Source organism: Strigops habroptila (genome assembly GCF_004027225.2).
Source record: "Strigops habroptila isolate Jane chromosome 13 unlocalized genomic scaffold, bStrHab1.2.pri S16, whole genome shotgun sequence".
Classification (NCBI taxonomy): Eukaryota; Metazoa; Chordata; class Aves; order Psittaciformes; family Psittacidae; genus Strigops; species Strigops habroptila.
In genome coordinates this window covers 3,087,161-3,107,191 of record NW_022651054.1, presented here as the reverse complement: position 1 = coordinate 3,107,191, position 20,031 = coordinate 3,087,161, and the positions used below count along the sequence as shown (strand labels likewise).

General features: G+C 53.5%; 4 protein-coding genes across 5 annotated transcripts; 1 reads left to right on the top strand and 3 right to left on the bottom strand.

Annotated features, from left to right (window-relative positions):
- Positions 1-2,586: 2,586 nt before the first annotated feature.
- On the top strand, positions 2,587-10,420 carry LOC115602068 (C-C motif chemokine 3-like). Of its 2 annotated transcripts, XM_030472807.1 has the most exons (4): positions 2,587-4,022; positions 9,375-9,550; positions 9,802-9,910; positions 10,035-10,420. In XM_030472807.1, exons 2-4 carry the CDS (start codon positions 9,478-9,480, stop codon positions 10,123-10,125), a joined length of 273 nt encoding a protein of 90 aa, XP_030328667.1. In that variant the 5' UTR covers positions 2,587-4,022; positions 9,375-9,477; the 3' UTR covers positions 10,126-10,420. The 2 variants fall into 2 exon arrangements, with proteins under 2 accessions (XP_030328667.1, XP_030328666.1); XM_030472806.1 differs by lacking the exon at positions 2,587-4,022 and having other exon boundaries at positions 7,457-9,550.
- A 363-nt stretch (positions 10,421-10,783) lies between these two features.
- On the bottom strand, positions 10,784-13,411 carry LOC115602122 (PHD finger protein 7-like). Its single transcript, XM_030472908.1, is given in 9 exon segments — positions 10,784-11,072; positions 11,075-11,218; positions 11,330-11,443; positions 11,566-11,672; positions 11,791-11,953; positions 12,036-12,160; positions 12,858-12,959; positions 13,040-13,131; positions 13,303-13,411. Coding segments are annotated over 9 exon segments (1,236 nt in total). The 3' UTR covers positions 10,784-10,792.
- Positions 13,412-14,194: 783 nt separating this feature from the next.
- On the bottom strand, positions 14,195-15,566 carry LOC115602022 (C-C motif chemokine 13-like). The gene is made up of 3 exons (XM_030472718.1): positions 15,260-15,566; positions 14,722-14,839; positions 14,195-14,362 (listed from the first exon to the last, which is right to left on the bottom strand). The coding sequence occupies exons 1-3, from the start codon at positions 15,330-15,332 to the stop codon at positions 14,263-14,265; spliced, it is 291 nt and encodes a 96-aa protein (XP_030328578.1). The 5' UTR covers positions 15,333-15,566; the 3' UTR covers positions 14,195-14,262.
- A 611-nt stretch (positions 15,567-16,177) lies between these two features.
- Positions 16,178-17,285, bottom strand: LOC115601908 (C-C motif chemokine 3-like). Its single transcript, XM_030472444.1, has 3 exons — positions 17,117-17,285; positions 16,865-16,979; positions 16,178-16,702 (listed from the first exon to the last, which is right to left on the bottom strand). The coding sequence occupies exons 1-3, from the start codon at positions 17,187-17,189 to the stop codon at positions 16,597-16,599; spliced, it is 294 nt and encodes a 97-aa protein (XP_030328304.1). The 5' UTR covers positions 17,190-17,285; the 3' UTR covers positions 16,178-16,596.
- Between the last annotated feature and the right edge of the window lie 2,746 nt (positions 17,286-20,031).

Genomic DNA, 20,031 nt, shown 5'->3' with positions numbered 1-20,031 from the left:
TGTTTCTTTGAAAACCCACTTGCTCTAACCTCAAGGAGCCTTCTCTGCCCTCATAAAAACCTTGCACAGCAAGGTGCTCCTTATCTGAACTGTGGGAGTGAGCAGATGCTCTTTAGGCCTTAAGGGCAGCATGTCCTCTCCAGGGAGCCGTCTCTTAAAGACTAGCCAGTTGATGTTCACCAAGCCTGGATCCAGGGTTAAGCTGCCCCTGGAAGGTGGGCACAACAGTGCATGTGGCTCATCCCTGCTCTTGACCTGTTCCTCCCTGCACTGCTGCTGTTAAGGAGTCCAGTCACCAGCAGCATGATGAGTTCACATCTTGCCTTCATGGACTGCTGTTGCAGAATTACCCACAAGCAAGCTTCTTCCTCTTCTTCCTTGCAAACAGGCTGTCATGCCTGCATCTTACTGTGTCATTACCTCACTTCTCTCTAGCCTCGTGTACTCTGAGCCAGCAAGGTCTGCTCTTGTCTCTTGTGCTCAAGATACTTGTTCTCTGTTGCTGGAGGCAGCTGCCAGCTTCTTGTGTCCTTCCCAGAGCATCCCTGGCGCTTGTGCTCAAACCTTGGGGGGGACACTGATACATGTGCTCCCAGTCTGCTGCTCAGGGCGATGGGGCACAGTCCTAGTATAGGGATAGCTCTGATAAATCCTTGGTGGCAAAAATCACAGGTCAGACTGTTTTTACGCAGCTCTATGGGCAAAAGACAGACCCAGATGCAAGGCTTGGCTCTGGGTTGTTATTTCTGGTTCTCCGCACTCTTTGAACTCCTTTCCACCTTCCTGCAAGGCATTTTCAGAGCTAGTAGGGTCAGTTTTGTGGAGGGGCTCTGGACACACAGGGGAGCCCACCCTTGGGACTGCACTGAGGCATTTAGACTGGGGTAGAAAAGTAATTTTCACACCAAAGAGCACTTTGAATCAGGAGTGATACCTCTCCTGGGAGGAGAAGGCTTTGTCATGCGTGGAGTCTGCAGGAAGGAGCCACCTCTTAAAAGGGTAGTAAAGGGCTAATTAATGGTTGCCATTACTCCAGGCTTGGTCCTAAAAGCAAAGCCAAGATATGGCAGCTTGTTACCTGCTGGGCATAAACCTCTGTGCTCTCACTGGAGAATTCACAGAAGGAAAAATCAGCCCTCTTCAGCTGAAAAGTGGAAGAGAGTCCAAAGAGACAGCTTTGTGGCTGGGCCATGGGAATGTGGGCATGCTGTGGGTGCTGGGGCTCACAGATGGGGGAATACAATTGAGAGGCCTAGAGGGACCCCTGAAAATCCTGCCTAGAGTGTGATTCCTCTTCATCAGGGACTGTAGTGATAGGACAAGGGGTGATGGGTTCAAACTTAAACAGGGGAAGCTCAGGTTAGATGTAAGGAAGAAGTTCTTTACTGTGAGGGTGCTGAGGTGCTGGCACAGGGTGCCCAGAGAAGTGGTGAATGCTCCATCTCTTGCAGTGTTCAAGGCCAGGCTGGACAGAGCCTTGGGTGACACAGACTAGTGTGAGGTGTTCCTGCCCATGGAACTGGATGATCTTAAGGTCCTTTTCAACTCTAACTATTCTATGATTCAGTCCTATGTCCTGTAGTTGACAGGAGCAAGGGGAAAGGGATGCAAGCTGACCCCAGAAATAGGCTGGTGCCAGTAAATTCGAAAGGGAGATTCCAGAGAAAGAGGAAGTTAATAGAAAAAGCCTGAAAACTTAAAATAGTGTTATAAAAATCTTTTGACTCATCAGAGGCAGCCCAGGAAGTGGTGATCAGAGCCCAGTATGCAGAGGAAACTGAGAACAGAAATGGAAACCCATGATGATCCCAAAGGAGATTGGAAGTGCTTAGATACTGCACTGGAGGTGACCGTGTTCGTGGGATGTGGCACCAAGGGCAGTGGTGAGTGTCCAAAAAGGATACTCAAGGAAATTTGTAAGAAGTGCTATTACTCGGTGATTCCAGACGGAATATTTGAGCTGAGCAGGCTGAGGGGTTTCAAAGTGAAGCAGTTAATCGTGTACCAAAACCTGCAACTGCTGAAATCACCTCCAGTCCTCGAGGGGAACAAGTGAATCTAGCAATGTCCTGGGAATAAGAGAGCAGGCAGCTGCCATCCACCTGGGCTGAAGGTGTTTGTCCAGCCTTGTAGAACACTTGATTCCAAACAACACTGTGGTTAGTGACACCTTTTAAAATAGACTAAAATGCCTCTGTGAATTGGTTCTTGTAAAGACAAACCAGTTCAAATTCAGAAGGAAGCTCACACCTCTAATCTGACTTCTCAAACATGCTGTTTGCACAGTAGGACTGAGACTCAGCGGTGGTTGTTTTTTATCTGCCCTGCTTGGGTCAGAAACCTCCATGAGAAACTTACTCCTTTCATGTGGAAATGTAATTTCCCATTTTATTTGTATTCCCAACCAGTTTCTAGCTATATGTCCTTATACCAGCAGTGTCCACTCTTCTCCATCCTTGGTGTTGGCTCTGATACATTCGCACAGATCAGTCCCTCATTTTCCTAACCCCTCAATCCAAACTCTTTGCATTTGACTCTTCTCCGGTTGTGTAACACCAAGGTCTTGTCACAGTCTTGTGATTTGTAGCATGGGTCTCTCCCTGCCCCAGACATTTCCAGCTGACAGCCTCCCAAACTGGAACGACTGCTCCTGTTATCGCTTCTCCCCAGCAGCATGATAGCACAGTCTGCACTGCTGAATCAAATCCCTTCTCCATTACTCCAGTCCTCAAGGTCATTATAATTTTTCTGTGATATCCTGGTCTCTTCTAGATTGATGATAGCATCTCATTTTGCCTCATCAGCGAATTTCCTTTGCATTCTCCTGCTTCTTGTGCCAAGATCATTAGTGCAAATGTTAAGCAGAATAGTTTTTGAGGCAGAAACTCAAGGAACTGTACTAGTAAAACCCCTTCAAACACATCTCCTTTCAGCTGAAGCAATTACCATGCCCCTTTCAGGCAGCTCTTTACCCACTTTACATTTCATATGCCAGGCACATCTTCACATCTTCTCTATCTTAACTAATAATTTACTATGTGGCACCATTTCAAATGTCTTACTGAAGCCCAGACGAATGAGAACTACTGCATTTCCTTCATTGCAAATATCTGTAAACTTATGAAAGGAAGCTATTAGGTTTGTGTTGGTGTGTGTCAGGACCAATACTGTGTGATATACTGCGAATATGTTGTATCTTGTGTGATGCCTGAAGATCAGGAGAGGGGAGATCAGTGGGAGGCATGTCTCTGCAAAATATGAGAGTATTTACATTAATCGGCATTGGAGAAGACAGGGGCTTAACAGAGTTAGTTGGTGGAGCAACATGCTAGCAGATGATATTCCTTCAGGAGTAATGTGAAATACCCATTTCTAAGGTCAAAGAAACTGCAGCTACTTGGGATAGAAAAAGACCTGTGGTAATGTTTCTGAGTTTATGGCCAGATTTTAAAGATACTTGGGTCCTGAGTATTTTGCCTATGTGATTAGAAGTCTCTGTTCCATTCCTCTTCAATCACATTCAGGTCCCCCAGTGTCATTTTCTTCAGAAAATGAGACTTAACATCTCATTTTCTAGAGTCGATCTTTGGTGCTGCAAGTCCAAGGATGAAGCAGAATGTTGGAGTGTTGAAGGATGGACTGGAAACTCTCCAAATGCCAAAATGTTGTTGTAGAAACCATTAGGATGATCTCGAATGCCACAGTTAGCTCTGCTAATTCTGAGTCAGGAGTGGATAGAGCTGACACAGAAGGCTTCGAGCGAGATGATGAAAGCATTTAGTGATGTGGAGATGAAAGATTGATAAGAGTGGGGCAAATAGATAAAGGGAACTTAAAAATAAATATTCAATATTGATTGTTTACCCTTTCATGCAGAAGAAGAAAGAGACATCTCCATGTAAAGAGAGAAATATTCATAGAGAGCAATATTTTGACACAAGGCATAGTCAACATGTGAAACGCCCTGCCAGAAGGCCTCATCAAGGGCAAAAAGTGGAGAAGAAAGAAGCAATTGCTATGAGGTAACCCCAGATATGTAAGTTTAGATAATTCTTTTATTTTTAGCCTGTTTTCATGGAAATAGGGCTTATGCAATCTGTTGTCTGGGTACAGGAGGTGTTGGTGTCTGCAAACTCAAAACTGAAATCACTTCTTGCAGTCACACAACATCTTTTTAAAGCCCCATCAATGTGTTCATGTGGGCAGGCACAGATCTCTGCAGAGGCAGTAGGTGAGAGCCACTGGCTCTACCAAGTTGCACAGATGGGCTGTGTAGGTCAGTACCTCTGGGAGATGAGTCCATGTGCTCTTGCAAAACCAAACCCAGCCCTGGTGAGGATTAGCCTCAGGTTTTCGTCCACTTGAGCACTGGGGTGGGGGTAAGCACTGTGTGGGACCAGAGGGGAGGCTGTGGGTGCTGTTTGGGGGGAGCTAGGGCAGAATCAAGCTGGGTTCACAGTGTGGCAAGATGGTGCCAATGGGCTGCAAGTGAGCTTCTAACCTGGGTGTTTCACTGTGCCTTGAGCTCTGAATCCTGCTCAGCTCACACAGCATTTCTCTTCCCTGGTTTTCTTTACAAAAACCAGAAGACCTTGCCATAAGGAGCAAGGGGTGCTTGAGGCTGGAGACTTGGAGTTAATATGGGGAGTCTGGGAGAAGGTGAGAGAAGCAGAGGCTGCAGCCACCTCTGGGTGAAATACATCCCCTGGACTGGTCTCTAAGCTCTCAAGTATAGAGCTGAGTGTCCCTGAGGTTTGGTAGGGCTGTGCTGGGTGGCTGCAGGACCTGCAGTGTCAAGTTGCCCTCCTTTTGTTGGACCTCACTAATTCCCTGATGTTTTTCTGTAACCTCTTGCTTGGGGAGAGATTCTTTTCCACAGGATGGTTGGGGTTGGGAGGGACCTTAAAGATCATCTAGTCTTGCTCTTGCCACTCTCTTTCCTTTCAGCCTAGGGTAGAAGTCACCCAAGCTGGGGGAAGAGCTCTATCTTTGATCCAGGACCATGGAAAAATCCCTGCCCTGGGTTGTGGGTCTTTGTGCAGGGGAAGGGATCCTCTGAAGGGGAAGGGTCATTCAGGAATTTGAATGAAGAACCATCAGTAGGGACTGGTTTAAGAATTCCACCTTGAGTGCTGCGTTACTCTCATAAAACAAGGGTCAGTGACAGCTCACTGCAGGGTGAGGCGGATGGCTGATCTGTGCTTTCCTTGTAACCTTTAGCCACGGGATATCTTTGCATAATTTTTATCAATGGTGAGTGTCACTTCCCAGCCTGAGGTTGCATAATGCCATGTGGTTTTCTCTGCCCTTGCCTGGGAGCGTGGTGTTGGCAGCTTCTTTCACTTCTTTCTGCCTGTGGTTTCCTTCCTGCTGGTGCATGGTAAAGGCAGAAGGGCTGCTGTGATTCTTTTAGTGCTGCGAAGCACTAAAAGTGTGTCTGGCAGCCTCTCCTGAAGAGGTGCAGAGAGCATCCCTCTGCCCTGGCTCAGGGGCAGAAATCAGCCTGTTTCTGCCACCTAGCAGGGATTTGTCCTGTGGGTAAACCCTCTGCAGAGCTGGGGATGCTTTCCTAAGGGTGGCTGCAGACTGAGGCAGTTGTCTCAGCTTTCCTTAGGCTTGGGGGGCCAGAAGCGGTGCTGCCCCCTTCCAACGACTGAGATTGGCCTTCGTCTTCTCCTCTGGTCTAAATGAATCTTGTGACATTGGCTGGCTGCCCTGTCCGGACACGGGACTTTCTTGCCACTCTCTTCTCGCTCTTGTATCACTTATTTCTTGAAATGAGAGGCCTTAAGAGGCAAGTTCCTCACCCCAGGACTGAGCAAATCTGGGTGTCTGACCACACACTGTCCATGTGTTTCTGGCTGCACTCTCAGTGCAGCCCTTCACGTGTTACCATGCCTTGACTTGTCCTCCTCCGCCTTTCCAGCAGGTCAGTGATCACTCTGCTCTTTTAATCATGCTCACAACCCGTGGGGGTTATATGGTTTTTAGACTTTAATTCCCTCATCTTAAGGAGACATGCAAAGCAGTGCCAAAAGCATGTGATAATGCAAGTCTGGTGCCATGTTTGCTCATCACTGGCTTTCTGGTACCTCTCCCACTCCATGTGAGTTTGCCCTGCTAATCACCAGTGATTCAGAGATGGCCACAGCCTGGCTTGGGAGGAAGTTCGGGGAATCTTTGGGGTCTTTATGCTTGACTACCCTTACCTTATCTACTCCTTCCTTACTTAGTTGTTCTTTTCCCTTTTCTCACCTGTGTGAACACTTTATTGTGTTGAATACTTGACTTCTTGTTTTGTTTATTCAAAGACAAGCCAAAAAGAGTTGGCATCTTTGACTACTTGCTCCCCTTCCTAACTAATGGGCTTTTACTTTCTTCTGTTTTTCAAAGCTGGGGTTTCTGGTCTCCCGTGTTTCCTCCTCTCTTGTGGTTCTCTGCTGGATTAGAAAGTCGCCTCCTTACATAGGTCTTCCATGGCAGGAGAAATAAGAACAATAAGTCATTTCTTCACTCTCCCTTTACATCAGTTCCTTATATTTAATTCCTTAAACACACTCAAATGCAAACTGTCTACTTTTGCTGAACTGCAATTTTGTAGAATTTGTTGAAATATCCTGGATTCCACTTAGAATGGAAAGTATTTCATCAGCATCTAGTAAGAAGTCCTATCCGGCTCTCATCTGAATGGAGAACTGAAAGCTTGACCAACCACTTCTGCACTAAAGAGGAAATATTTCCATCATTTCCATCAAAAATAAGCTGTGCCATTGTGAGGTTTTGCGTGTGCTTCCTACCGGATGACAAACTTTCCTCTGGTAACTGCTAAAGCTGATGCCCATAGGTCAGCACGCTTCTACTTGTCACTGTGGTGATCTCGGGGTGTGAGATATCCCTTACCACCATCCTGGCATTTGTTGTTTCCCGTTGCTACTCTCTTGCCTATCCCATCCCAACCCTTTCCTCTCTGCTTGGGCAGGCAAAGGGCTCTCACCAAGCCAGCATTGCCCACTGCCATAGCTCATCCCTGGCTGTGACCTTGTGGCTCGGTTCTCCTGCCCAAACCCAGCTCAACCCTGGCTCAGGGCTGCTCTCCCCAGTAGTATCGCACCCTGGGGTTCAGGTAGCTCAGCACCTTGTTCCTACAGTGGACCCAGAGAGCAATTGCTGGTTGCCTTCATTATAACAGCCTTTTGAGTGCTGATGTCCTCCCTCACACTTCTCCTTGTTAAACAAAGCAAAGCTGGCTCTGGTGAGTGCAGGATTGATGCCAGAATGGGGATGGTTGGAGGGCTGAGGTCTGGGGCAGGTCTCTGTGGGAGACACAGGGGTTTACAGGCAGAGAGGTTCATAAAACCACACAAAAGGCTTCTGCTGGCTCAGCCCTGAACTTGGGGTTCTGCTGCACGTGGAGGACACTTGGAGGTTCAGAGAAACCTCTTGGTGGCTCTGCAATGGCATTAAACCAGAAAAACTCATGCAAATCTTCAGTCCTCTGAGAAACTGAGCCTTTTCCTTCTGCTTTTGTGCATCCAGAGACATTTGACAAGCAGACGCATTTACAGCAGGTACTACCTCTCCTGCAAGCCCTTCTCAAATGCCTTAGATGAAGACCCAGGTCACCAAAGGATTTATTCATTTGTAGCCCTAGGTACAGAGTGGCTTAAGCAGAAACAGCTCAAACATGGCCAGTTGGAGAAGAGAGCTGGAGGGGTTGTTTCTGTTCATACCACTGCCCAGCACATCAGCGCTGCCTACCTCCTCCTGAAGGTCTCCAGTGAGATGATTTACACCCGTTCTCATCTCTGCCTCATCTTTCCTAAAAGAAACGATCATGATTAGGCAAAAACCTAACCCTACACCTCCTCTCAAACAAGAGATGCTCAGAGGGATGCATCCTTCAGACAGAGACCCTCCGGCAGTGGGAGGTTTATCCCTGTGTGTGAACAGGGAGCATTGCCCCTGCCATGAGGTGAGGATGAGAGGATGGGTACAACTATTGCTCAGCATCTCCATGAGTTAGACTTCTCCCTTGAATCAGGGAATTAGTCATGCCCGAGCAAGGGTCAGGAGGCAGAGGTTTGCCTGTGAGCTGGGCAGCAAACCCTTTGAGGCACCACGGAGCAGCATCAGGGCAAAGCCAGTAAAAGGGGGAAAAAAAGGAGAAAGGAACAAGTTCAACAGCTCTTTCTGGATGTGCACCAGTGGGGCATTTGGGAATTACCCTCTGGAATTGCAACTGCTGCCCCTTTTCAGTCATGCTATGATCTCCTGGAGGTTTCATCTGCAAGGCTGCAATGAGCTGATCTCAGGGGGCACCATCAGAATCCTCTCCTCCAGCTCTTGTTTTTAATTCCCTATGTCCTGACACACATGTATTTGCTTTTTGAGGGGCTAAGCCAGTAAAGAGAGCTTAAATTGGATGAAATTCTCCTGCTTGGGAGGAAGTGGGCAAGCAGTAATTGCAGTAACTTGACTGTCAGGAGGTTGCAGACTGCAGCCCAAAACTGAGATTCTTAGGGAGGTATCAATCCTCTATTCACTCTGGGGACCAACAGGGTAGCAGGCTAGGCTGCAGCCTGAGCCCACTGCTCCAGCCCTGGAGCGAGGCAAGAGTCCAGCCCCTACTCTGGTAGGGTTCTCCATGGTTCTCCATGTCTCTGCAACCTCTCCAGCATGAGGATAAAGTTTTTGACCATATTACCAGCAAAAAGGGGATAAATGTGAGGACAAACACCACCACTCCCCCCCCCCCATGACTTCTAGCTCAACACAACCTCGGTCCTACATGATCTTTCCTTGCCTACGTGTCCAACCAAGAATGAGGGCTATCAGGGGAGATAAATGTATGTGCAGTGCATCGTTATGGAGCTAGCTCTGTATCCTTGCTGTGACCAGTGGAGCAGGGTGAGAAGGGTGATTTGTGCCAAAACTGGGGCTAAGCTGGGAGTTTTCTCCTGGCAGTGGTTTTCTGCCAGCAATAGCAGCAGAGCCTGGGGGTGTCCATCCACAGAGCAGCTCCTCAGGCCCCCAACACAGTGGTGCTCCAGAGCACATCCCTGCCTGGAGCTTGCTGGTGTTGCTGCACGGCTGCCTGCTTGGGATTGCCACTGGGGCTCTGGCCATGGACCTTTGTGCCCCAGCGTGGCTCATGGCTTGTGGGATCCTTGCAGCAGTGGTAGGGTTGGTGTTGTGGGGGTTTGAGCTGCCTGCGGGGCACCCAAATAGAATCTGAAAGTCGCAGCTCATGGCCAGCGCTTCCCTTTCTGCGGTTTCCTTCTCCAGCTCAGCAAATCTGGCTGCTCTGACACAATTTTCCTGGTATGATGGACTAATTTTCTTTCCTTGAAACCCTGTGCCCGCCCCGCGGCCAGGGATAAAAGGAGGGCATGGCCACAGGGCTGAGCATTGCGCAGAGGAGAGCCCTGCAGACCCCAGCTCCAGCCCTGCTTGCAGATCCCTCAGCCCCGCAGCACCATGAAGGTCTCCGCAGCCGCTCTGGTCGCTCTCCTCCTCGTGGCCGCCTGCTCCTCATCTGAGGCCCATCTCGGTGAGTCCCGCATCGCTGCATCCTCCCCGGAGCTCATTATGCTATTGCTCCATAGGAGCTGCTGGGGCAGAGAGAGAGCTCCATCCCCATCATCAGGGGGAGGGCTGGGAGCAGGAGGCCAGTGCTGGGACGCAGGCTTGATGCCAGGGAATAAGACACAAGAGGGGACATGGGAGATGGCAAATCCCCCGGGAACCCTTGTGCCGTGGCCTGGGGTCTCACCAGGGCTGTCTGTCTCTCTGCCCTCACAGACGGTGTCCCCACCACGTGCTGCTTCAGCTACCACGAGCGCCCCATCCCACGGCGCCTCATCACCTCTGCCTATATCACCAGCAGCAGCTGCAGCCAGCCAGGAGTGATGTGAGTACCACTGGGGGCTCAGGGGGCAATGGCTGGGGCAGAGGGACAGGGACACGGCCGGGAACCCATTGCAGGCACCCCGCTGCCCCAGCTCAGCGCCCTAACATGCAATTTGTCCTGGCAGCATGGTCACCAAGAAGAAGGAGCTGTGCACAGACCCCCGGGCACCCTGGGTGCAGGCACATCTGAAGCACTTCCAGACCCTGAAGAACTGATCCTTCCCCGCTGCCACCGCTGATGCTCCTCATGCTTCCCCGGCGGGCTTGGCTTCCAGCCCCAGGCACGCAAGAGAGCACTTAAATTGCAGCCTTCTTCAATGGGAAAGCTTATTCTATTTAACTTATTTAAGTTAAACAAAGTATTTTTTGCTAAGAAAAGGAGAAAAAAAACCCCAAAAATAAAATGTATAAAAGTAATAATTTAAGCTGAAAATAATTTAAGCCATATAAATTTGCTTGTTAATGAAGAGTCAGGAGTTTTGATGCCTAAATAAAGTGTTTGTGTTTTCAACTCTTTTGCGTGTCTCTGAAGTTCCTGCTGGAGCCCCGGCACAAGAGACAAGACCCATGGTGGCACCATTGCCCTCCACACATTCTGGGTTCACTGCTCTCTCTGGAACAGAGCAGCCTCAGCCCCATGGCACCTCTCATGGTGTTTCCCCCTCGCAAGCCTGGGTTCAGCTCCGGTGCCACTCATGGGGTGAAAACAGCATCTCGACTGGATGACCAGTGCCAGCTCCTATTTGGGAAACAGCCTGGCATCCCCTGTGGTGCCAGGAGGAGGTTGGGGCCACCACAGCGGCTCTTGCCCTGCAGAGCTCAGGCACAACCAGCAAACCCACGTGTGAAGCTCCAAGTTTTATTAGAGAGAATCTGCACATCTCTAGGGCAGGGGCTGGGGGGGCGGGTGGGTGTCGGGGTGTCCTGCAGGGATCCCGGCCTCTTCATCTCCAGGTGAGGTGTCAGGAGCTGGGACACTGTGCGAGGGTCCCTGTGCTGGTGGGTCCAGTGCCTGGGCTGGCTGCAAGGTGGGCACTGTGAGGGGCAGGGGGATGATGAGCACAGCCAGCCCGTGCCGCGCTCCCTCCCTCCATCCCCGGATCAAAGCCCTGTGCCTGTCCCCAGGTCCCAGATGGCAGTGGTGACCACATGGCTCTGGGGACCCTGTCCCCCCCAACTGCACCCCTCACCAGTGCCTGTGTCACTGCAGTCACAGCATTCCCAGGAATCCACCTCTTCTCCCAGTTTGGAGCAGCACTGGTGGGTCCCGCAGGAGCCACAAGAGCGGCAGAGCAGCAGTCGCCAGGGCCTGGGGGAGCAATGGGACCCACTGCCCCTATCCTGAGATGGATAGGGGGTGCCAGCCTGGTACCTCCATCCCCACCCAAAGGAGGTGACCTCAGGGACCACTATCACTCACCCATTCTCCTCCGCCTCCTCCCGTCCCATGGGGCACAGGCACTGGCTGGTGTCGCAGGAGCTGTGCTGCTGATAATGGTCAGCAAAGGCTCCATCCTCCTCCCAGGCAGCATCCCTGTGGGACCAGAGGAGTGCTCAGCCCTGGGGATGTGGGGACACCCCACTGCCATGCAGAGAGGCAGGATGGGATCAGCAGGAACATTGCAGAGGGGAAGGAGGCAGGGGAAGGGCACTGACCTGTCTGGGATTTTGATGCCCAGGCGGAACATCTCTGCTTGGAAGGTGACCATGTCCTGGCAGAGCGGGCAGCGGAAGTGGTACAGGGCAGAGCGCAGCGCCTGGCCCTGGGGCAGACGCAGCATCAGCACCAGTGGTGGTGAGGTCCTATTCACCCCCCCGGAGCTGGGCAATGGGGTGACCACAGGGGTGATCACATCGGGGACCTCGGGTGATGCTGCCTACCTGGATACAGCTGCGGTGGAACCAGGCGCTGGTGCAGGTGGGACAGACCAGGGTGTCATAGCGCGGCCGCTCCGCCACTGCCTCCTGGCAGATGAGGCACAGGGTCTGGTCCCGCTGCACCGTCCGCACCCGCTGCACCGGCCGGTGCTTCCAGCAGAAGGACCTGCGGGATGGAGGTGATGGTTCAGCCCCAGCTCTCCTCCATCCTGGCCCTGGCTCTGGTCCCGTGGGGAGATTACGCTCACTTGAACTCCCCAAAGAACTGGGAGATGCATCCCCGCTCACTGCCGCAGGGGTAGTGGAAGATTCGGGGGCAGCGTCGGGCTCTGCAGGTGACTGAGGCACCCGGTTGATGGCAGATGCAGCACTTCTGGGGATGATATGGAGGTGGATGGTGTCAGTGCCACATAGAACCATAGAACCAGGTTGGAAAAGACCTTTAAGCTCATCAAGTCCAACCATTCCCCAGCACTGCCAAGGCCACCACTAACCCATGGCACTGAGGGCCTCATCTACACGGTATGTGAACACTCGCAGGGACGGTGACTCCAGCACTGGCCTGGGCAGCCTGTTCCAATGCCTGAGCACCCTTTGGGGAAGGAATTGTTCCTCATCTCCACCTAAACCTCCCGCTTGAAACCATTTCCTCTTGTCCTATCACTTGTTACTTGGGAGAAGAGGCCAATCCCTCCTGTCAGGCAGTTGTAGAGAGCGATAAGGTCCACCTTGATCCTTCTCTTCTCCAGACTAAACTCAGCCATTCCTCATCACACTTGTGCTCCAGGCCCTTCACCAGCATCATTGCCCTTCTCTGGACCCATGCCCCCGGGGATCCCTGTTTGCCCTCATCCAGCACAACCCCACCACCTTTCAGTGACACTGGGCCGCTGATAAAGCCACTTATCCTCTCCCAATCCCAATTTCCAGAAAACAGGACTTTTTGGATCAAGGAGGATCTGGGAGTTGCTTGCAGATGTCTGCCAGAACTTCCCTGGGGGATTGGTGGCCTGTGCAGTGCCGGACATGGGGAATGGGGACCATGGTGGGCATGTGCTCTCAGGCCTCACCTTCTGTGCCACCCGCTTCAGTTCCTCCCAGATGTCAGGGAAGAGGAAGCCATAGAAGCCCTCTTCATCGGTCCCTCTCTGGTTCAGCCTGCTGGCGTGGTACTGCAAGAAGGGGAAAAGAGGGCATGTGCCAGGGGCAGTGCGGGGCTGGGGACTGGGGGTTGCCAGGACCGGGCACTCACCAGGCAGTTCTCATGGACACAGAGCCCATCCTGCTGGCACAGCTGCCCGAACACCTCAGGGTTGCAGTCTGCCCGCTGGCAGAACCTGCACACTGCAGGGGGGCAGCAGCACGTCACCCCCAGCACTGGGACAGGGTGCTGGTGGGGGTAACGCGGGGAGCGGGATAGGGGAGATACTGGACCACCTTCCTATGGTGCTTGCACAGCCGGGCACCATCCACAATCCCCTCTGGCAGGTTCCCAGGGGGGTGCTGTGCACTCACCTTCCTTACCAGGGACATCCCGCTGCCTCTTGCACTGGGGAGGCTCACAGGAGGGCTCCGGCAGCGCTGCTGGACACTGCACCTTGCGGCGCCGCGACTTGTGCTTCATCACAGCAAGTGGCTGCAGCCAAGGAGGCGGCTGTGCGTGGGGATGTTGGTTTGCTCAAAGACACTCCTGATCTGGGGCTAGTGGTGGGGCATCCCCCCAACGCGAGGTGTTTGTGACACGGCACCGCACGTGAGTTCCGCAAGTGGCATCTGGAATGTGGGGACAGGTGCAGGGCTGTGATCTGGGGATGGAGGGAGAGAGCGTGGCACAGGCTGGCTGTGCTCATCATCCCCCTGCCCCTCACAGTGCCCACCTTGCAGCCAGCCCAGGCTCTGGACCCGCTGGCACAGGGTGCACCAGTACAGGGGGATGATCACTGCCCTGGCCCTGCTGGCCACACTAGTGCTGATACAAGCCAGGATGCCATCGACCTTCTTGGCTGCCTGGGCACAGTCCTGGCTCATCTTTAGCTGGCTTTTGACCACCACCCCAAGTCATTTCCACCAGGCAACTTCCCAGCCCCTCTTCCCCAAGCCTGCAGTGGTGCAGGGGGTTGTTGTGACCCAAGTGCAGCACTCAGCACTGAGCTTTGGTGAACCTCAGCTGGGCAGGGGTGCTTCATCTTGGAGGGGATCAGCTGTGGCCCTTTGGGTTTCCCTGCCCTTCCAGGGCTCCTGGGCTATTCCTGGGTCTCCATGAGGACAACAAGCGCTGATGTGACCTGTTTCTCCCACAGGGTTTACTCAGTTTTACTCCAGCAGCATGAGATGTTTTATTAAACCTGTTGAGGAATGTACAGTAGTGTAGAGTGGGTGACAGCAGGGAAGGGAACAGAGGCAGCTCCATATCTTAACAAGAACATACAGATAACTATGGGATGCAAATAAATAAAGCTTATGGGGAAGGCAGCTTCACGTGGAGGTGCGGGTTGACTCCTTCTGCCGCTGGTACTGCCGGAACCAGTCCTCTTTCGGGTCCACACAGAACTTCTTCCCCTTCAGCAGCTCCACGCTGGGGGAGAGAGGGGCTGCATTAGCTGGGGGAGTGCAGGGTCCAGCCATGCCCTGGGGTTCCCTGCAGCATCCTTTCCCCCACATCCCCCCAGAGTTCTGACTTTTAGCAATCTGGAGCCTTGGCTTCCTTCCTGCTTTTCTTGCTGACAGCTGAAATGGGGAATTTTAGCGCTATTTGGGACAAAGCAGTGAGGAGGGAAGTACACGTGAAGAACCAGAGCAGTCCCCCCACTATGGCATCCTTTGGGGGTAGCTTGTCTTGGGGCATCCTCAAAGGCAGAACAACCAGTAGGGAAGGTGGGTGAGTGAGGGTGAGGAGCAGGGTGCCAGGGAGAAAGGCTGGGTTGGGGTACTCACCGCACGGCCTTGCGGGAGCAGTGGGAAGGTGTCTTCTGGTAGCTCTTGATGAGGAGGGCAGGGATTTTCTGCCGGATGAACATGTCCTTGTAGCAGCAAGCACTATAGGGGCTGCGGACTGAGAGGAGGCAAGAGGGGTTGCTGGTCTCCCACCCCTGGCATGAGGTGGGTGGGGGTCCCACAGGGACTCTCCTGCTCCCTTCTGCTACAAAGGGTCCACTCTCACACCCCTGGCAGTGCTGCTTTGTCCCAGGGTAGGAGCCCCCTGTTTTCCTGCCCATGGAGGGCTTATTACTGAGCTCCCCAGCATGGGCGCCAGGTCTGAAGCCATCCCCAGGCCTACTTTTACTCATTCTGAACAAGACCAGGAAATCCCCATGCTTGGGTAGCTGATGATGCTCCTCAGCCCCCCAGACCCACAGCAAAAGCAGGAGTTGAAGCTCTCGTCCCCCTCCCCAAAGTCCCAGACCCGCATCAGTGGAGGAGCCAGGAATGATGCTGGGGCAGCCATGAGGAATAGCTCAGCATCAGTACTTACAGGATACACCCTGGCTTCCAGTCCAGAGAGCTACCAGCAGCAGGGTGAGCAGGGCCAAGGAGAAGACCTTCATGTTCAACCCAGGGCTCAGTCCAACAAGCTGGTAGCTCTTGCTGACTCAGGGCCACCGAGAGCTACCTGCCTCTGCTGCCTGTGCTTCCATGTGATATACCCCCTGGCCTAGCTTTCCATGACAGCTCTGGACTCGCCCCGGGGAAAGAACCGCCCTGAGATACTGCAAAAGGGCAACCAGTGAATGGAAATTCCTTGTCCCAGCGCCTCCAGCCCCTGCAGTGCCCGAGGGCTGCTGGAAAGCGTGGTGAGCAGCAGCAGCAGCAGCGGGTGATGCGCCGGGGCTGGCAGCCTATTTTGTGGTTGGTTAAACCACACAGGATGATGCTCACATCTGCCAAAGCCCCATGTGAGTTAGCGTTTCAAAACCAGCCCTTGTCAGCTTGGCTGCAATGCCCCTGTTTTAATTCTGCACTGGGGTGAATGGCTTGGCAATGGCTGGGCTTTGGCCCAGCTTGCCCTGAGACCCATCCCTGGCTGCCCATCGTGGTGGCCGTGCTCGTCATGGCACCCATCACAGTGTCAGTGCCCATCACATCTCCTCGTGGCATCCCAGGAGCTGTCACTGGGGACCAACCAGGCATTCTTGGTAGAGTTTGGGGGGGGTCTATACTCATTAGGGTGCCTGACAAGGAACATGGGCCGTGCCTGTCTCTTGCCCCTCCCACTGGTGGCTTCCCCAAAGCCCACATGGACCTGATGTGGTCCATGCACCCAGGGCATGGTTGGGACTTCGGCTCTTCCCAGCTGCTTACTGACTCCAGCACTTACAGATATGGCTTAATACCAGGTAGGAAAACCAGCAGCAGGATCTGCCCGTTCCCAAGACACTTGCACAGCCAGATGTTTGCATGCATGAGATCACATTTAATTCTCTTCTGTGTGTTGTACAAAATATAAGCATGGAGCTGCTCCCCCTTAACCCCTCTGCTGCTGCCAGGCCAGTGAGCACAGCCTTGACATGCTGCTGCTGCCTGTGAGAGGTACAGGCAGCTGCCTGCATGCCAAGCAGGGCTGAGAGCATGGGGCTGGCAGCAGGGCTGGACCCCAATGCCCCACGGAGTCAGCACACCCCATCCCAGTGGGATGCTGCCCTTTGCCTTTGGAAAGATGATGATGGTTGTCATAACATGATGGGAAGGATGTCCCCAGTGAGCTGCTATACCCAAACGTGGTGTCCCCGCAGCCACCTCTGCTAAGGGGTGACCTTCGCAGTGTCCTGTCCCCCATGGAAGGGACTCCTCGTGCTGCCTCCGGCCACCTCACTAGCTGGGAATGGAGAAGGAGCTGACTGGGAAGCTCTGCTGGTACTTCTTCACCCAGGCCCTGCTCGCCTGGGTGCAGATCTCCTTCCCGCTCCTCACCCTGAAGCTGGGGCAGAGAGAAGACAGAGTTAGCAGGGTGGTGGTACAGGGACCCCAGCGCTGAGTCTCTGAGCGGCTCAGAGGTACAGAGGATCAGGATTGAGCCCACCAAAGCAAGGCACCGGGTCTAGAGCTGCTTCATCCCCTGGGCTGAGTTTAGGGTACTCACATCACAGCCTGGTGGGGGCACTCAGGGCTGGTGGGGTAGCAGGCGACGATGTTGTCTCTCTTGATCCTTCTCATCTGGAAGTTGAAGCAACACTTGTCCGGCACGGCTGGGGCTCCTGGGGACACAGCACAAGCTCAGCTTAACTCAGACACCCCCCTCTCCATCTCATCCCTCCCATCCCTACAGCAGCTCTTTAGGGGTACCCCCCTGTACCCCATGCATAAAGCAAACCCATGTCCCCAGAGTGCTCACTCTGAGCCTGGCTCTCGCAGCACAGCACAGCGAGGAGGAGGAGGGTGCAGAGCCCTGCGGCTGCCTTCGCCATGCTGGGCTGCGGAGGCTGCTGTGAGCCGGGGTCAGGGCCAAGGGGCTGCCTTTATGGAGCAGCAGCGGGGCCGGCTTCCCCCAGGGCCAGCAGTTACGTGTGCAGGGGGAGGACCTGGTCCCCTGCCACGTCCCAAAGCACAGAGGGTGAGCAATGCTCATCCCCTCCCAGCACAGCCCCAAGAAGGGGGAAATCTGCTCCCAGACCACGCTTTGGGCCCCTGACTGGGATTTTTCCTGAGTTCCTCCCTGCAGTGTTCAGGCTGGTGGCCAGATTGCTCCCAAAGTTTGGCTCCACATCCCCATTCCCCTGCCAGGCTGAATGCCCCATGGTAGGAGCCCCAGGGTGGGCAAGAGGGTAAAGAGATCTCCTTTCAGATGGGGCCAGGCCAGATTCAGTGCCCTGCAGGGTCCCCAGCAGCCACACACACCCCCGATGGTCCATGTCCTCCCTCTGCACCACAAAGGTTTATATCCTATCAATCACTTTGCACCCCGGCTCTGGGACAAACAGCTAAATATCCCCCTCCCCAAAAAAAATCCCAATAGAAACCAGCTTCTGTTTGGTTGCATCAGGCACGTACATGCCTCTATGCTGGTTTTGGGGTTGTTGTCAGGGCTGGGAGAGGCCGGGCAGGTGGTTCCGCTTCTCTCCCCCCGGTGCCGAAGCAGCAGCTCATGTTCTTGGACACGCTGAGCTGGGAAAGGCAGGGGCCAGTCTGGGGCTTCCTCAGTGGATTTGGCCTGGCTGCAGCTGTCCAAAAAGCCCCCTCTCCCCCCCAGCCCCGGCAAATCCCAAGTGCATCCCAGCTGCCGGCAGCTGGTGAGTGGTGGGAAGCAATGGGAAGATGCAGATGTGCATCCCTGCCAGCCCGGCTGTGCTGCGTGAGGACGGGGATGCTGCTGGCACCCCTCTGGCTTTTTAGGTACCCTGGGCTGCAGTGCGCCCCTGTTGTAGAGACTTGGCTGGGGAGGGCATGGGGTGCTGGTCCAAGCAGGGAAAGATGGGAATGGTGGGACCATGTGTGTCCTTCCATGTGCTGTTCCCAGAAATCAGCCTCTATTTCTGTTTGGGCACACGTGGGATAAAAACGGGGTAGAGCAAGTGGGGCTGAGTGATTCCCCAGGGTTTGTGGGTGCAGACAAGGTTGTGTTTCTGTGCTTGGCTGGTGGAGTGATGCACTGTCACATCATCATCCCAAATCCCATTTAATCTCTCCTTGGGGAGACCGTGGGAAGTGGAGGAATGTGGATGACTCTGGTCCTAGTCCGGCACAGCTGCCTGGCTTGTCTTTCCTTTCCTGGATCTTTCCTTTCCTCTTACCCCCTTTCTCATCCCCATGCACAGAGGAGGTCCTGGCCTGGCTGGGATAAATGTGTCCCTCTAAGGGTCGAAAATATTCCCTGCAATAAGAAAATGAAACAGAAGCACAAGCAAAGAGATTCTATTGGAAAGGGAAAGGCCCCTGTTAAAGACTCCCAGGCAAAATACTGGGATTCATCAGGTTGGGGAAGTCCAGGAATGACTTTCCAAGCACCTGCAGCATCCCTCTGACCTGACCCCAGGCACCAGCGTCTGTTCCATGGGGCGAGCGAACCCTGTGGACAAGGGATTTTTGAGCACAGGGGATTTCCAGCCCTGATCGGGCCCCTGATCCCACAGGCACTGGTGGCTGCTGTGGCCCCCGCCTCCCATGGGCACAGGGAGAGGCTGTTGCTCCACACGGCTTCTTTGCATCCCTGAACGGAAAGCAAAAGCAGCTCCATTTGGAAACCACCACCTCCTCCAGGAATCTGTCAGTGCTTAATCACTCTCCATGCTCACAACCAGTCCCATCTCACACAGCATTGCTGGGGCTGCCAGAGGGAGCTGCCAGGATCACCGGGATACCTGCTTGGTGGCACAGCTTCCCTGGGAATGCCGCTTGCCCTTGGGTGAGAATTGCTTTTCCAGCTGGGTTTGCAGATGCTTTATTGATGATGAGGCACTTCAGATGATCAATAACCCCGGGGAGGGGAAGACCTAAGTGCAGCACCCTTGGGACAGGGCGGCTGCTGCAGCTGGGGCAGTCAAAGCCATGAACACAATCAAAGCAGCTTTGCTAGGTCAGGTCTGCTTTCCAGACAGGATTTGTTTGATTTATTTCTCTGTCGAATCACCTTTTCCATTACCTCGCTGGGGCTGATGGTGAGATAACCACTAAATGAACACCCCACGTGTGCTGTTTCCTTTTATAAGGTCCTTGCCTGGCCACGGCCACCCAGGACTTCCCCAGCTGCTTGCAGAGATGGTTTGTGCTGTGATGGATGATGGGTCCGCCCTCGCCTGTCCCCAGGAAGAGGTGGCTCATAGTCCTCCGCTGCCACCACCCCCTGACCCTGCAGAGCCTGGATCCTGCCCAGATGCCATCACCTTCCCCAAAAGCAGCAGAGGAGTTTAGGGTTTTATTTGTGCATCCAAGGCTGGAAACGCCGGTGGGAATCTGCATCTCACCCCCAGAGCTGCTCACTGGGATGGGAGTGGGTTCTGCTGAGGCATCACCTGATACCCAGCTGCCCTGAGGCTGTGGAGATGGGCTCATCTGCTGCTGTCAGAAGATGCAAAGGTATAGAAATAAGGCGGATGGGATGCTGCTATCCTTGTGCAGGGGAGATTTCACCAGGAAAATCATGGCCAAGCCCCAGTTTCAGACACATTAATCACCTGGGAGCAGGCATTGCTGGAAGAACTCTCCTGCCTCACGCAGGCAGGAAGAAAGGCAGTGATGCTCCATGGCTGCAGGAACCCAGTGAACCAAATGGAATCGTGTGGCTCTGATGGAGATCTCTGGGGTTTTGGAGCC